Genomic DNA, 16346 nt, shown 5'->3' with positions numbered 1-16346 from the left:
TGTCAAAAGAACCTGCAGAGGCTTAGATACAAGGTAATCACAGAGGTAAAAAGTGTATTAATATAACTGTGTTGGTTGTGCAAAACTGGGGAATGGGTAATAAAGGGATTATCTATCTTTTTAAACAATACAAATTCTGGAGTAGACTGTCCCTTTAATTAAGTTTTTTTTAGCCCTTTTAACTTTTATTTCATGTAATTTTTTGTCTACAAAGTCTGTATTAAAAAGATGCTGTCATGACTTGGCAATACAAGACTTAGGTTCTTTTAATTACTTTTGTGTTACATAATGATGCAGCAACTAATACATCTACAGTTCAGTGACAGAACAATCACCATACTTTGTCTTTTCCTCCTGACACGCACAGGTCCGATTTCAAGGACACGATGTAAGTAACAGCGTCACTGTGAGCTCGGCTCGGAGTCTGGGCAGACTGTACGACAGGACTCTCATCTACATGATTGTCAGCCCTGGGCAATTAAAAACAAGAAATGAGGCTGCAAAGTAACAGAATATATAAATATGAAAATACAAAACAATAAATAGACATTTTAGGATCTACATATAATATGCATCAATTATAAACCATCAATGTCCTCCCAAAAAAGAGCTGCATTGTGTGCAAACAGTTAACAATGTACGATTTCTTCAAGATTGTAAGCTCTTCAGATCAGAGGAATTGTAGATTATTTTATTTTTTTTAAAAGGGACAATCTACTTGAATTTTTTTATTGTTTAACCCCTTAATGACCACAGCACTTTTCCATTTTCTGTCCGTTTGGGACCAAGGCTATTTTTACATTTTTTAGGTGTTTGTGTTTAGCTGTAATTTTCCTCTTACTCCTTTACTGTACCCACACATATTATATATATATATATAAAATGGAAAAAAACACACTTTTTCTAACTTTGACCCCCAAAATCTGTTACACATCTACAACCACCAAAAAACACCCATGCTAAATAGTTTCTAAATTTTGTCCTGAGTTTAGAAATACCCAATGTTTACTTGTTCTTTGCTTTTTTTGTAAACTATAGGGCCATAAATACAAGTAGCACTTTGCTATTTCCAAACCATTTCTTTTCAAAATTAGCGATAGTTACATTAGAGCACTGATATCTTTCAGGAATCTCTGAATATCCATTGACATGTATATATTTTTTTTTAGTAGACAACCCAAAGTATTGATCTAGGCCCATTTTGGTATATTTCATGCCACCATTTCACCGCCAAATGCAATCAAATACAAAAAATCGTTCACTTTTCACACATTTTTTCACAAACCTTTGGTTTCTAACTTAAATTATTTACAAACAGCTTGTGCAATTATGGCATAAATGGTTGTAAATTCTTCTCTGGGATCCCCTTTGTTCAGAAATAGCAGACATATATGACTTTGGTGTTGCTTTTTGGTAATTAGAAGGCCGCTAAATGCCACTGCGCACCACACGTGTATTATGCCCAGCAGTGAAGGGGTTAATTAGGGAGCATGTAGGGAGCTTTTTGGGGTAGTTTTAGCTTTAGTGTAGTGTAGTAGACAACCCCAAGTATTGATCTAGGCCAATTTTGGTATATTTCATGCCACCATTTCACCGCCAAATGCGATCAAATTAAAAAAAACGTTATTTTTTTCTCAATTTTAGGTTTCTCACTGAAATTATTTACAAACAGCTTCTGCAATTATGGCACAAATGGTTGTAAATGCTTCTCTGGGATCCCCTTTGTTCAGAAATAGCAGACATATATGGCTTTGGCATTGCTTTTTGGTAATTAGAAGGCCTCTAAATGCCGCTGCGCATCACACGTGTATTATGGCTAGCAGTGAAGGGGTTAATTATGTAGCTTGTAGGGAGCTTGCAGGGTTAATTTTAGCTTTAGTGTAGAGCTCAGCCTCCCACCTGAAACATCAGACCCCCTGATCCCTCCCAAACAGCTCTCTTCCCTCCCCCACCCCACAATTGTCCCCGCCATCTTAAGTACTGGCAGAAACTCTGCCAGTACTAAAATAAAAGGTATTTGGCCCTTTTTTTTAATAAAAAAAAAAAAAAGCATATTTACATATGCTGATGTGTAGGATCCCCCCTTAGACCCCAACCTCACTGATCCCCCACCAAACTGCTCTCTAACCCTTCCCCTCTGCAATAATGGGCGCCATCTTGGGTACTGGCAGCTGTCTGCCAGTACCCAGTTTTGTAACAAAATGTGCCTTTTTTTAAAAAAAAATCCCTTTTCTGTAGTGTAGCTTTCCCCCCCCACCGAGACCAACCCCCAACCCCTTCCAGGACCCTTAGATTGCATTTTACTGCATTTGTGTTTTTAACTTTTAACTTTTTTTTTCTGTAGTGTAGCGATTCCCACCCGCTCCCGCCCCGTGCACGCGCCCGCCCACCACCCCCCGTGCACGCGCGCGCTCCAGTGCGCGCCCCCGTAGCTCCCGCCCCCCTCCACTCCACATAGAGAACCGATGGCCGCCCACCCGCCTCCCACGTAAGCTCCCACCCACCAAGGATACCGGCCATCGATGTCCGGTGCAGAGAGGGCCAAAGAGTGTCTCTCTCTGCATCGGATGGCCAAGGGGGGTTATTGCAGGATGCCTCCATATCGAGGCATCACTGCAATAACCAGAAAGCAGCTGGAAGCGAGCAGGATCGCTTCCAGCTGCTTTCCAGACGAAGGACGTACGCCACACGTCCTCGGTCATTAACTGCATTTTTTTTGAGGACGTGTGGCGTACGTCCTTGGTCGTTAAGGGGTTAAAAAGTTAGAAATTGCCTTTACTACCCATTCCCCAGCTTTGCATAACCAACATTGTTATAATTATATACTTTATAACCTCTAAGATTGCTTGTTTCTAAGCCCCTGCAAACCACCCCTTATCTCAGTGCTTTTTTTTTTTTACGCTTTTTAGAATCTTGCTATACAGCTAGATAGTATAAAGTCACGTGCGCCATATAGATAACATTGTGCTCACTCCCGTCGAGAATGATAATGGTTATACAAGAACCACCACTGGCTAAAATGCAAGATTCTAAAAAGCTTAAAAATGTTTTAAAAAAAAGAAGCACTGAAATAAGGGGCAGCCTGCAAGGGATTAGTTACAGGTAATCGTAGAAATAAAATGTATTTTAATATAACTGTTTTTATGCACAACTGGGGAATGGGTAATAAAGGGAATATCTATCTTTTTAAACAATACAGATTTTCAAGTAGACTGTCCCTTTAATAAAATTGCAATAGGTTTCTGCACAACTGGTAAACAATTGAAAGGAAAATGAAGAGACATTGAACATACACAAGTATATAATATATGCTGGTAATCATCAGATGACAAAGGCAAACAATGTAATATAATGTAATGTATATATATATATATATATATATATATATATATATAACCAGGATGAGCACTCTCACTTCAAACTTCGGCAGCCAGGGTGCTAGTAGATGATATACGTAGCAAAAACTTGCACTCACTGGACTTTTTTAACACCAAACATTTAATGTGACGTTTCGGAGACAAAGTATCCCCTTCCTCAGACAAAAGTGAAATGGCAATACAAGCAGTTTAAAAAGGCAAACAAAGTGATAATTGGGGGGAGGGGTTATCACTTTGTTTGCCTTTTTAAACTGCTTGTATTGCCATTTCACTTTTGTCTGAGGAAGGGGATACTTTGTCTCCGAAACGTCACATTAAATGTTTGGTGTTAAAAAAGTCCAGTGAGTGCAGGTTTTTGATATATATATATATATATATATATATATATATATATATATATATATATATATATATATATATATATATATATATATATATATATATATTACAAGAGCTCAGTATCTTGTTTTATTGAGAGTTACCACCTAAGAGCAGCCTCTTTTAGCCCAATTGCGCTTTTCACAGAGTATAACTTTCCTGAAGTATAACAGTCTGATCCCACCTAACAAGGTCAGCCCATCCCCAAAATACCAGGCAATCCCTCTCTGAACAACGAACATGCCAACCCCGGACAATCATTTCAGCCTATCTTTTGGGACTCGTCAGTGAGGTGCAGCCATATTCCTCTAAGCACATTGGGCAAGGATTCCACATCTGCTTTGCCCCATCACCCTTAGGGAGACTTCCCTAGGGTCATATTACAAATACATACAGAAAGAGAAGTGCTCTCTCAGGAACAAACAACAGCTCAGTGGCTTGTTCTATGGCGATTATTTGATCCACACAATGTGACGCCTTCTATCTTGTGCTTATTTGTAGATACTGTTGTGGAAAGGATTACAATTTTAAAGAAGAGCTGCATGTGAAAATGTACATATATTCACTATTTTCAATACTGTTTAGAGTAAGATAGTGTTTATCCTTTTAGCGCCCACTTCAATCTAATGTTTACCTAATGAGAAGTGTGGGATTGTGGTTTTAGGAATTCATTACTGTTGTCTGTTTTCTGTTTAGTGGGGCGGAGGAACACACAAAGAAACCCTTGGAGGGCTGGATGTAGCCTACAAGCCAAAGTTTGAGCAGCCTTGGTCTAGGGCATAAGTAAAGAGCCCTTAGAAATTAGCATTTGTTCAAGCATAAGGAGTATGGATCCCCTTTACTGAAAAGAGAATCTCTTCTTTAAAAAAACGCTACCCTGTAGATAATAGCATGCAGACAATGTAAAAATTGCATTGTCTTAACCCATTTTACACCAAGAGTAAAGTTTTAAAACATAGAGGATAATAAACCTGTGTGTCTTTCTTAGCATAAATCAAAGAAACAGTAAACACTTTGGGACCACAGTATAACAATTTTAATTAAATATAGTAAAACAACTGCAATATAGTTTAAATATTTATTTTGCCCCTTTTTCTTATACTTTAACTCAAAAGCCTGTGATTTGTTTCCCCAGAACTGAGGACTAGAAGTGCACACAGCAGACTTCAAAAACCCAATCCTTATACACAGCCGCCCCTAATTGTCATCAGCATAGACAACACATTCAAAGGCCAATTTTTCACAATCAAATTTAGCAACTAAAGGAACGTTTTTGGTTTGTTCTTAAAATGCCAGTATTTAGTTAATAGTCACATAACTGTAATGTTAGGTTACAGTTTCATTTTGAAAATGTAATTTGTCTCTGCAATAGATACAAGTTAAAGAGAAATGAAATCCAAAATCTTACCTCAATGAGTCAGATAGAGCATACAATTTTAAATAAGTTTCCAAATTATTTATATTATCTAATTTGTTTTGTACTCTTTGTATCCTTTATTGAAAAGTATAACTAGGTAGACTCAGAATCTGATGATTGATGGCTGAACATATATTCCTCTTCTAATTGGCTTTCAGTCAAACAGTTCCTCTGACAACATAGCAGCATTCTTGTAATTTATTAGCAGTTTACCTGTATTTCGAGCTGTTCTTTTTTACTTTACTTTGAAACTTTCCCATAATTCACAGACTTTGAAAACAGAACGTACAACTGTACATCAAACAGCCCACAACAGGACATCAGGAATGACGGAAATATTCAGCCAACTGAGGAGAAAGAAAATATAATAAAATATTGTTCTATGTAGCGTACATATTTTACACACACCATTAAATTTAATTTATTGTAGTATTTGAGTTTGATATATATTTTACATATTACATTCTGTGAAATAGTGAAAGTTATTACGTATAAAACAATCTAACCATGAATACAAACAAAGTGCTAAAAATAGGAGGGAAAAAATAGAAAACACTGTCAGAATGTTACTAGGAGTGAATTCATTATAATCTACTTTGAAGACTTTTAAGAAGATTACAAATCCTGGAGAGAAACATTTTAATATATTTTTATAGTTAAAGACTAGACTTACAGAGCCCCTCGTATTGGATGAGAATACCAGTTTGGTGTCATAAACAAGGGGAAAGTATTTTTTTAAAAAAGCCTTATTTTAAAATGGGAAATGATCTTGTAGTCACCATTTCATTAGCGTAGAATTATGTTACTATGGTAAAAATCCAGCCTAAGCCAATTAGCCTAAACAGCATCAACGTAGTCGACATGACACAAATAAGATGGTTAATCGCACTGAGAAAATTAGCTTTTGCATGGGGAGAGTGGCGTGTTCACAGCCTGTCATAGAGCAGGGACATAGCTTTTCTGTCATATAATCTCTGTTTTTAATGACAATTACATTATTATTGACTTTTTTTTTTCTAAAATTCATAACTAATTTAAATAAAAGTACAAAAAAAGTAAATTAATTACATCTTTATAATTATTTATACATCAGTGTTTCACCCCTGTTGTTTGATGTTTAATGGAATAATCTAGTCAAAATTAAACTTTCATGCTTCATTTTAAGCAACTTTCTAATTTACTCCTTTTATCAAATTTGCTTTGTTCTCTTGGTATCTTTATTTGAAAAAGCAAGAATGTAATCATAAGAGCCGGCCCATTTTTAGTTCAGCATCTGGGTAGCGCTTTCTGATTGGTGTCTAAATGTAGCCACCAATCAGCAAGCTCTACCCAGGTGCTGAACCAAAAATGGGCCGGCTCCTAAACTTACATTCAAATAAAGATACCAAGAGAATGAAGAACAATTGATAATAGGAGTAAATTAGAAAGTTGCTTAAGATTGTATGCTCTATCTGAATCATGAAAGTTTCATTTTGACTACCCTATTCCATTTACTCTGTAACACAGAAAAGCTATTTATTCTGTGAATATATATGTTCTGCACATGTGTTCATGTGTGCCTCTCATTCATTGTCACCCATCCATCATTGCATAAGACGAAGCCTTTGGTGGTATTATTATGGTCTGCTACCAGGGGCTATTGAACACAGTCAGGATTTTATTGCCACAGTATTATTGCTATAGATCTAGTAACCCCTCCAGCCATAAATGAAACAACTACTTTTAGGCTTTTGATAAAAATACATAAATATTTAAAGAGAAAATAAATTTTAAAAAAATAATATTTTGTGACAAATCAAACTAACCTATTTCTTCTGTGGCTTCTCTAAATAAAATGGCTAAAAACAGCGCAACCAGTATACACTTTATAATGCCCACCCCGGGTTCCCCCCAAAAAGGATACAATCAATAAGCATTTGCTGCACTGGAGTTTTATTGTGGGGGTGAACTCTGGGAGCCATTGAGCACATTAATTTTGTGCTACTACCCTTTAAAGGCTCAAATAAGAGAATATGGAGTTGTGTACACTTTTATGTCCCATCAAATTACAAGTGCAGAATCTACATTTTCTATTCAATGTTAAGTTGTTGTTTTATTTTTTAACAGTGTCTGATCTGTGTTATTAAGCACTAAAGTTCTCACGTCTGCACTAGTCAACCGCATTCACCTACATACACAAAATATTCAGAGAAAGGACTAGTAAAACCATTCTCTAATGTGTTATATGCAACAGTGCAATAATAAAATGATCTAAATTTTTGATTAATCAGTGTAAAAGGGTTTCATTCAGTTAAAATTGGCTCCAAAGTAGCAGCGCACTTCTTGTCAAAAGCAGCCAACTCCTAACTGGCTAACTGGCGGAGTTCAGCTATGGGACAGCAGCAGCGCATTGCTGCTCCAGTGCTGAGTTTAACTATACGTTTAACCCATTACAAGAGTTAAATACAGCTATTTGCAAGTAAGTATGCAATAGAAAAATGCACTAACATAAGAATATTTGCTTATAGCATTATGTTTCCCTTTATTGTGTGTGTGTGCGTGTATGTATATATATATATAATGCATGCATGGGTCTTAAAAGATAGCGGGAGAGGCAGGGTAATAAATATACCAAGCAAATTGTATTAAATAAATAATTAAAATCATTAAAGAAGCTCAGGCAATAAGCTTAACACTTTTTAGTTTTATTTTCGGAAAATCAGTAGCAGTTTAGCTCCTCCTTAATGGGACATTAAACCCCAAAAATGTCTTTCATGTTTTAGAAAGAGCATGCAATTTTAAACAACTTTCTAATTTACTTCTATTATCTAACTTGCTTCATTCCCTTGATATCCTTTGCTGAAAGGCATATCTAGATAGGCTCAGCAGCTGCTGATTGGTCGCTGCACATAGATGCTTTGTGTGATTGGCTCACCAATGAGCATTTCTATTTATTCAACAAAGGATATCTAAAGAATGAAGCAAATTAGCTAATAGAAGTAAATTTGAATGTTGTTTAAAATGGTATTCTCTATCTGAATCATGAATGAAAATGTTTGGGCTTAATGTCCCTTTAAGGCGTCAGCACCTTATTAACTTTAGGAACCTGTAGACAAACTGGATATGGTTATGCCAAAGCCTTTATAAAGAAATGATGATAAGGAGTTTACTATTTAACGTTTTTACTAAAGATTTTCACATGTAAAAATTATTTTGCATATAAAAAAACAATGTGTTTTTTATTCTTAGTCCAGAAAAAGAGGCAATGTTGGAAAAGTTTGTTTTCTTTTCTAAGAGTGCACCTAAGCACTTATACTTTGTATTCTGTACATGTTTAAAATGAGTGTTCCCAATAAATTGAATATAGGGTTAAAAAAATCACTGTAGTTTACTACTCAGTGGAAAAAAAAGTTACTGGTTAAAAAAATTCCACTCAATTTCAAATTAAGAGGAAAATTAAATCGTACACTGCAAAAAAAAAATTCTAATGTTAATTATTTGCCCCCAACTATTTTTTATTAAATTGCTATTAATTACATATATTTTCTATGTGGGAAACTGGAAATAAAAAACAGCAATGTATACACACACACATCTATAATTACATCATGGATGATGAACAACACTGAATGAATGGGATATATATCTATGGTAATTCTCAATTGGAGGTTACATTCTATACATTTAACAGCTGTTACATAGCGCGCACCCGCCCGCCCCACCACCAGTTACCCGAGTCCGGTCACACAGGTTCACGATGCCCGCAAGCAACCCCAGGTAATGCGCGGTCTCATCTCCATGGCGACGACGGCGGTACCTGTATCTAGGGACGGTGAGACAGTGAAATGTGCCCCCCGCTATAGCCGTGAACTTAGGTTCCGCTTACAAAAGTGAACCAAGACAGGGATATACATTGCATTCTGCATTCTACTCACTGTGTGACATTAAATACTGCGTTACCTTTGCTGTATGAATCCAAACACTGCTGCAATTATTCTGTAATTTGTCACCCATAAATTAGTTTGTGATTAAACCTAACGGAATAACAGTGTCAATTATATTTTCTGTTAGCCTTGTTAATCTGAGTTTAACGTTCTAAATAATTTTATCGGCTAAACAGCATCATTTTACTTGGTATTGGGGTTGCAGATGAGGGCTATTAACAATACTGCAGTGATTGTGTCTTTAGGAACAAAAAGGGGAGACAAATGTTGGGGTGTTAATTCCCTGTTTTCCCCATAGACTTTCCACAGTCAGCCAGTTCTGCTCACCTACATGATGCATTGTAGGAAACCCTCAGCTACATGTTTTATACATTTGTAACTGTATACTGTACACAGACACTTAAATTAAAGGGACACTGAACCCAATTTTTTCTTTTGTGATTCAGATAGAGCATGAAATTTTAAGCAACTTTCTAATTTACTCCTATTATCAAATTTTCTTCATTCTCTTGGTATCTTTATTTGAAATGCAAGAATGTAAGTTTAGATGCCCATTTTTGGTGAACAACCTGGGTTGTCCTTGCTGATTGTTGGATAAATTCATCCACCAATACAAAAGTGCTGTCCTGAGGTCTGAACCAAAAAAGGTTAGATGCCTTCTTTTTCAAATAAAGATAGAAAGAGAAAAATAAAAATTGATAATAGGAGTAAATTAGAAAGTTGCTTAAAATTTCATGCTCTATCTGAATCACAAAAGAAAAAAATTGGGTTCAGTGTCCTTTTAAATTAGCCCTGTCAGTACAAACTGCTGAGAAAATAATGTCCCCACAGCACAGCGTTAAAGGGCAGCTCAATGCCTAGTCACACAGTCTTAAAGGGACGGGCAAAAACCCACACAGCATTTAAAGGGTCAACTCCCACCGCACGTTCACAGTCTTAAAGGGATATAAAACCCAAAATCTTTCTTTCATGATTCAGATAGAGAATGCAATATTAAACAACTTTCCAATTTACTATTATTATCTAATTAGCTTTTTTCTCTTGCTATCGTTTGTTGAAACGTATATACCTAGGTAGGCTCAGGAGCAGCAAAGCACTACTGGGAGCTAGCTGCTGATTAGTGGCTGCTCATATATGCCTTTTTCTCATTGGCTCACCTGATGTGTTCAGTTAGCTCTCAGTAGTGCATTGTTGCTCCTTCAACAAAAGATACAAAGAGAACAAATCAAATGTGCTAACAGAAGAAAATTGGAAAGTCCTTTAAAATTGTATGCTCTATCTGAATCAAAATTGGGTTTCATGTTCCTTTAAAGGGAGCAATAACAGTGTGCATCCTCACGTAACACACACAGCCTTAAAAGGACAGGGGCATTCATACACTCACAGTATTTAAAGGGACAACTTGCACCACATGCACTCAGTCTTAAAGGGACAGATCACAGTAATGAACGCACAGCACAACCTTAAAAGGCAGCTTGGCACCTGCTCACATAGACTTAAATGGACAGGCAAACACAACCTTTATTGGGTAACTCACACCACACACACAGTCTTAAAGGGACGCTCTGTCTTAAAGAGACAGGGGCACATGCACACACACAGCACTCACAGCCTTTAAAGGGACAACTCCCACCACACACACACAGTCCTAAAGCGACAGATCACATTAATGTTTACACAGTGCAACCTTAAAGGGCAGCTTGGCACCTGCTCACACATTCTTAAAGGGGCAAGCACACATCTTTATTGGGTAACTCACACCACACACACAGTCTTAAAGAGAGCAATAACATTATGCATCTGCCCGTGGACAGCTAAATCCAGAGTAGCGGCATTAAGGGTTCAGGGCAAGACCTATACCACACCTGCAGACATGACACGCTGCTTTGCACAATATTATGCACAATTGTACACCCGACAGGATACGGCATCTGAGGAAACACAAACACAATTTTGGCGTTCACTGAAGCTACCCCAACTGACACAGGATCAGAAAAACAGCCTAAATGCACTTATAACCAGTGATGAATTGACTTTTACATTACGGAACATACCGACTGGTAAGGCACCGGGTCTGGACGGACTACCGATTGAATTTTATAGAACCCTCCGACCTCAGCTTACCTCCACACTAATTAGACTATATAACTCCTTCCTTTTGACGGAAACCTCTCCCTCCTAGGGCTTTACTTCAGCAAACAACACCCTCATCCCCAAACCAGGTAAGGATCACTCCTTGCCGGAGTCCTACAGGCCAATATCACTACTGAACACCGACTATAAGCTCTTCATGAAACTTATGTAGAATAGATTGAGAGTGATTCTCCCAGACTTGTTACACCCGGATCAAGCGGCTTTTGTTTTTAAGCGCACCTCAGTGGTCAACTTGCGTAGAATACTACAGGTCATTAACCATTATTGGTCCCTGGTGGGGGGGAGGGTGTGGGGCGCACCTTGGAGGCCTTCCTGCTATCTCTAGATGCGGAGAAGGCCTTCGATCGGGTGGAGTGGCCTCATCTTCTCAACACCATGCAGAGTTTTGGCTTTGAGGGCCATTTTTTGGACATGGTAGGAAAAATGTATACATCTCCTGTGGCACGCATCCTAGCTAACGGGCTTTTCTCACCTGACTTTCAGCTACAGAGAGGCACCAGGCAGGGCTGTCCCTTTTCGCCACTGTTGTTCAACCTGGCATTAGAATAACTTGTGTTGAAACTATGGCAAATCTTCCCGGGAATGGAGGTGGGGGGGTCCCTCTTCATCTAGCATTATACACGGATGACATACTGCTCTTCGTAGACTCTCCGCAAATCCATGTACCATGCATACTACAGGCGATCACAGAATTCGGCAGTTTCTCGGGTCGTATCAGCCTAGTCAAAATGACAATTCTGCCTAAAATACTCTATCCACTGCTCATGCTGCCATTTTTCATGACTAAGGCAGATCTCAACCAATTAACACGTGCAATATCTCATTTCATTTGGAGGAGGAGCAAACCGTGGATAGCGGTGGACTGGTCACGGATTGGCAGCTCAATACGAGTCACTTCTGTGATGTGAGATTGGAAGAGGCAGTGATAGCGCCTCTGGCGCTAGCTTATCTTCCCTATTCAGTCAGGAAGAGCCTGCCACCTTTGGTGGCTACCAGCATATTATATTGAGACCCGCTGAGGGCATGGCGTATGATTTTTACATACATAAAAGCGTTTAGCCCCACTCTAAAATTCCCCCCCCCCCCTGGTGGGGAACCCAGACTTCCCAGCAGGGAATGACCATGAGCCACTTCGTATCTGGAAGAACCTCGGTATAAAGACGGTCAGGGCTGTGCTAGATCCTTTGCAGCACACAATAAGATCCTTCCAGGAATTGAAAACCAAGTACCAGGTCCCGAATCAGCATTTTTAGGCCTACCTGCAATAAAGACACTATGTGTCATCTTTGCAAAAGTCCAACATAAGATTCTGCCATCCCCACAGACCTTGTTCAGTCTGTGGAGCTTTTCTCTATTTCATTTTTACATTCAACTAATAAAACAGAATGAACTAACAATCTAAACTAAGTTGCTGTCAAAACTAGAGCCCGATATTCCCACAGAAGTGACGATACAGGACTTAAAAGACAGCTTAGACCGGAAGAAACAGGCAGCGCTTGCAGTTACCTATAGGGAGGCGCAAACTAGACTGCTACATAAAGATTATATCAAACCTCATAGGCTGTCAAAATGGAATCAGCACACCCCTAATCACTGTGTGAAGTGTTGTAGCGTGTCTCCATCATTCCAACATTATTTCTATACATGCCCGGTTATCAGACGCTTCTGGGGACAATATCAATACTGGATAAAAGTCACATTCAACATTGAGATAGCATTAACCACAGCGGAGATATATCTTTTTAAGTGGGAGGATGCCCATAAGAAATACCACAGGTTACTCACATTGTGTACAATATTAGCTAGGCATTGCATCCTCCAGAAATGGATATCGAGACAGCCCTCAACCATAGCTCAGTTTACACATCTTCTGATGAGACAACTCTTTGTAGAACAATATGATGTGAGACTAGACACAACCCGTAGGCTGCGACCCTTTATGACAAAATGGCAACCTTACTTGACACATTGAGCTCAACCTTACAGAGACAGATCCTACACCCATTTGTACACCTAGAAACGATGCTTCAGATGGGTCTCAGAGGAGGGTGGTGGGGTGTGACTGACTCTGGAGAGAATCGAGGTTCTGTTTCGCTCCCATCTGAGGAACTGCTCTTTTGACAAAGGGAGTAGATTTGAGGGGATCCCGTACTTTACTTTTTTTTCCGCCTCTCCCCCACCCCACCTACTCTTTTCCCACTCCACCTACCCCTTCTACCTAATCCTCCCCCAATTGTTTGAGTGTTACAAAAGTTATTTTGTTAATGTTTTATGGAAACAGAAAAACCACATGGGACTAGAGCCTACAGATTGCACTATGACTGCAACAGCATGATGGACAAAGAAGGACATGGATTTGTCTCTTACAATCTAATAATTGTCTTTCTAAGCATTACATTTCCTCTCCATTCAATTATTTGCACATTCTGTTCTCTCTATCTTCCTTTTAAATGCAAAACTTTGATGATTCGTGTAACCAATTGTCAGAGCTCTGTAACAATAAATTGTCTTGTATTGGATCTGTTTCCTGTAATAAAAAGAATTAAAAAAAACAACAACAAAAAAAATTATGCATCTGCAAGTAACGCACACAGCCTTAGGGATTGATTTATCAATCACTGGCGTACAGGGGCTTAAATAATCGCCCCTATACGCCTGAGCTCTCCTCTGTCAGGCAGCAATTCGCTGCCCGAATTTGCTATTTGTGCTCATGTGCAACCCCACCCCCTGCCTGCGAACAGCCAAGCACGCGCAGACAGGAGCTATCAATCTCCCCAGTCGGCACAGATCACATCATGCTTGCACAGTCTTAAAGGCACAGACACAATGCACATAGCCTTAAAGCACCCCCAAATGTAGTCTTATAGGGACAGATCACAGCATGCACAAATACATATGGTGTAGTTAGCACACACAGCTTTGAAATGACATCTCACATCACCCGCACGCTGTCTTAATGGTACAGGCACACACACAGTGTACACATCCTCAAAGGAACAGCTCACACCATTTGCACAAAAACTTAAAAGTACTGGTACACTCACTGGTAAAGCACACCAAAAAAACACATTGATCAAACACAGAACTTATAAACAAACACATCACAAACAGCCTTAAAGGGATAGCTCGTCCCTCAAGTCTTAAAGCTACAGGCTCTCACACACACAAAAAGAGTTTTAAAAATCCACACCACATGCATACAGTCTTAAAGGTACAAGCATATACAAACACAACACACAAAGCTTGTGACCAGCCCCTTAAGTCTGTGTTTGGTGTGCATATGGAGTGATCTATCCCTTTAAAGGCTGTGTGTGTTGTGTTTGTGTATGCTTGTATCTTGAAGCATATGGTGTGGATTTTTAAGACTCTGTGTGTGTGTATGTTTATTCAGTCGTTTTAACACTTGAGGGTTGAGCTGTCCCTTTAAGGCTGTGTGTGATGTGTCTGTTTATGTGTGCTGTGTTTGGACCATGGGGTTTTGGGTGTGCTTTAAAGCTGTGTGTATTGTGTTAGTGTGCCGGCCATTTTTTGGCATGCACATGGTGTGAGCTGTTCCTTTGAGAATGAGTGCACTGTGTGTGCCTGTAACATTAAGACAGTGTGCGGGTGGTGTGAGACGTCCGTTGAAGGCTGTGTGTGCTAAGTGCACTGTATGTGTTTGTTCATGCTGTAACCTGTCCCTTTAAGACTACATTTGGGTGTGCTTTAAGGCTATGTGCATTGTGTGAGTGTGTCCATGCCTTTAAGGCTGCGCTGTGTGCGCATGGTGTGAGCTGTTCTTTTACGATTGTGTGCGCGTGGCGCAAGTTGTCCCTTTAAAGGCTGTGAGCGCTGTGTGTGTGCATGTGCCTCTGTCTCTTTAAGACAGAGCGTCCCTTTAAGGGTGTGTGCGATGCATGATGATGCATACTGTTATCTCTCTCTTTAAGACTGCCTGCCCCTTCAAGACTGTTAGCAGGTGCCAAGCTTCCCTTTAAGGTTGCGTTGTGTGAACATTACTGTGATCTGTCCCTTTAAGACTGTGTGCATGTGGTGCAAGTTGTCCCTTTAAATGCTGTGAGTGCTGTGTGTGTATACATGCCCCTGTCCCTCTAAGACAGAGCATCCCTTTAAGGCTGCGTGTGTTACGTGAGGATGCATACTGTCATTGCTCCCTTTAAGACTGTGTGCGTGTGGTGGGAATTGACCCTTTAAATGCTGTGTGGGTTTTTGCCTGTCCCTTTAAGACTGTGTGACTAGGCATTGAGCTGCCCTTTAAGGCTGTGCTGTGGGAACATTATTTTCTCAGCAGTTTGTACTGACAGGGCTGCTTTACTAAGTGTCTGTGTACAGTAAACAGTTACAAATGTATAAAACATGTAGCTGAGGGTTTCCTACAATGTATCATGTAGGTGAGCAGAACTGGCTGGCTGGGGAAAGTCTATGGGGAAAACAGGGAATTAACACCCCAAAATATGGCTCCCCTTTTTGTTCCTGGAGACACAAACACTGCAGTATTGTTAATAGCCCTCATCTGCAACCCCAATACCAAGTAAAATAATGCTGTATGGCCAAGAAAATTATTTAGAAAAGTTAAACTCAGATTTTACCGAAGTGAATAAGAATTTCTTCAAATTTGTGTTTTCATTCCAATGGCAATGCAGAAGAAACGTGAAATAGCATTTTCTGTATTTACCATCAGTACGTCGTACCCAATCACAGGGCTCATCTCATTCCTGAAATATCCTGCTACTACTGACTGGATCACACAAATTCTGCTCCATGGCCGCCAGATCCTAAATTCCTTATTACCACAGTGCAAAGTTAAAACATTTAAATGTTGGGAGGTGTAACATCTAGGATATCTGGAGGTCATTTATGAAGAGGCCAAAGATAACAGACAATCTGAAACTGAATGATAGATCAATAGTTAGATAGACAGACAGACAATTGCTCACACATTCTTAAAGGGGCAAGCACACATCTTTATTGGGTAACTCACACCACACACACAGTCTTAAAGGGAGCAATAACATTATGCATCTGCAAGATACGCACACAGCTTTAGGGCTTGATTTATCAATCACTAGCGTACAGGGGCTTACATATTCGCCCCTG

At 39.2% G+C, this 16346-nt stretch overlaps 1 protein-coding gene across 1 annotated transcript in view; it reads right to left on the bottom strand.

The window, feature by feature from the left end:
• WDR31 (WD repeat domain 31) overlaps window positions 1-5432 on the bottom strand; it is a 144657-nt gene extending 139225 nt beyond the window's left edge. Inside the window, exons 1-2 of the mRNA XM_053695335.1 lie at window positions 5386-5432; window positions 341-470 (exon numbers count right to left, since the gene is read on the bottom strand). Coding sequence (XP_053551310.1) covers window positions 341-470; window positions 5386-5432 — 177 coding nt within the window. The remainder of the gene's footprint in view (window positions 1-340; window positions 471-5385) is intronic.
• Between the last annotated feature and the right edge of the window lie 10914 nt (window positions 5433-16346).

The sequence above is a fragment of the Bombina bombina genome, chromosome 12 (assembly GCF_027579735.1).
Source record: "Bombina bombina isolate aBomBom1 chromosome 12, aBomBom1.pri, whole genome shotgun sequence".
NCBI lineage: Eukaryota > Metazoa > Chordata > Amphibia > Anura > Bombinatoridae > Bombina > Bombina bombina.
This window is presented reverse-complemented; position numbering and strand designations above follow the sequence as displayed.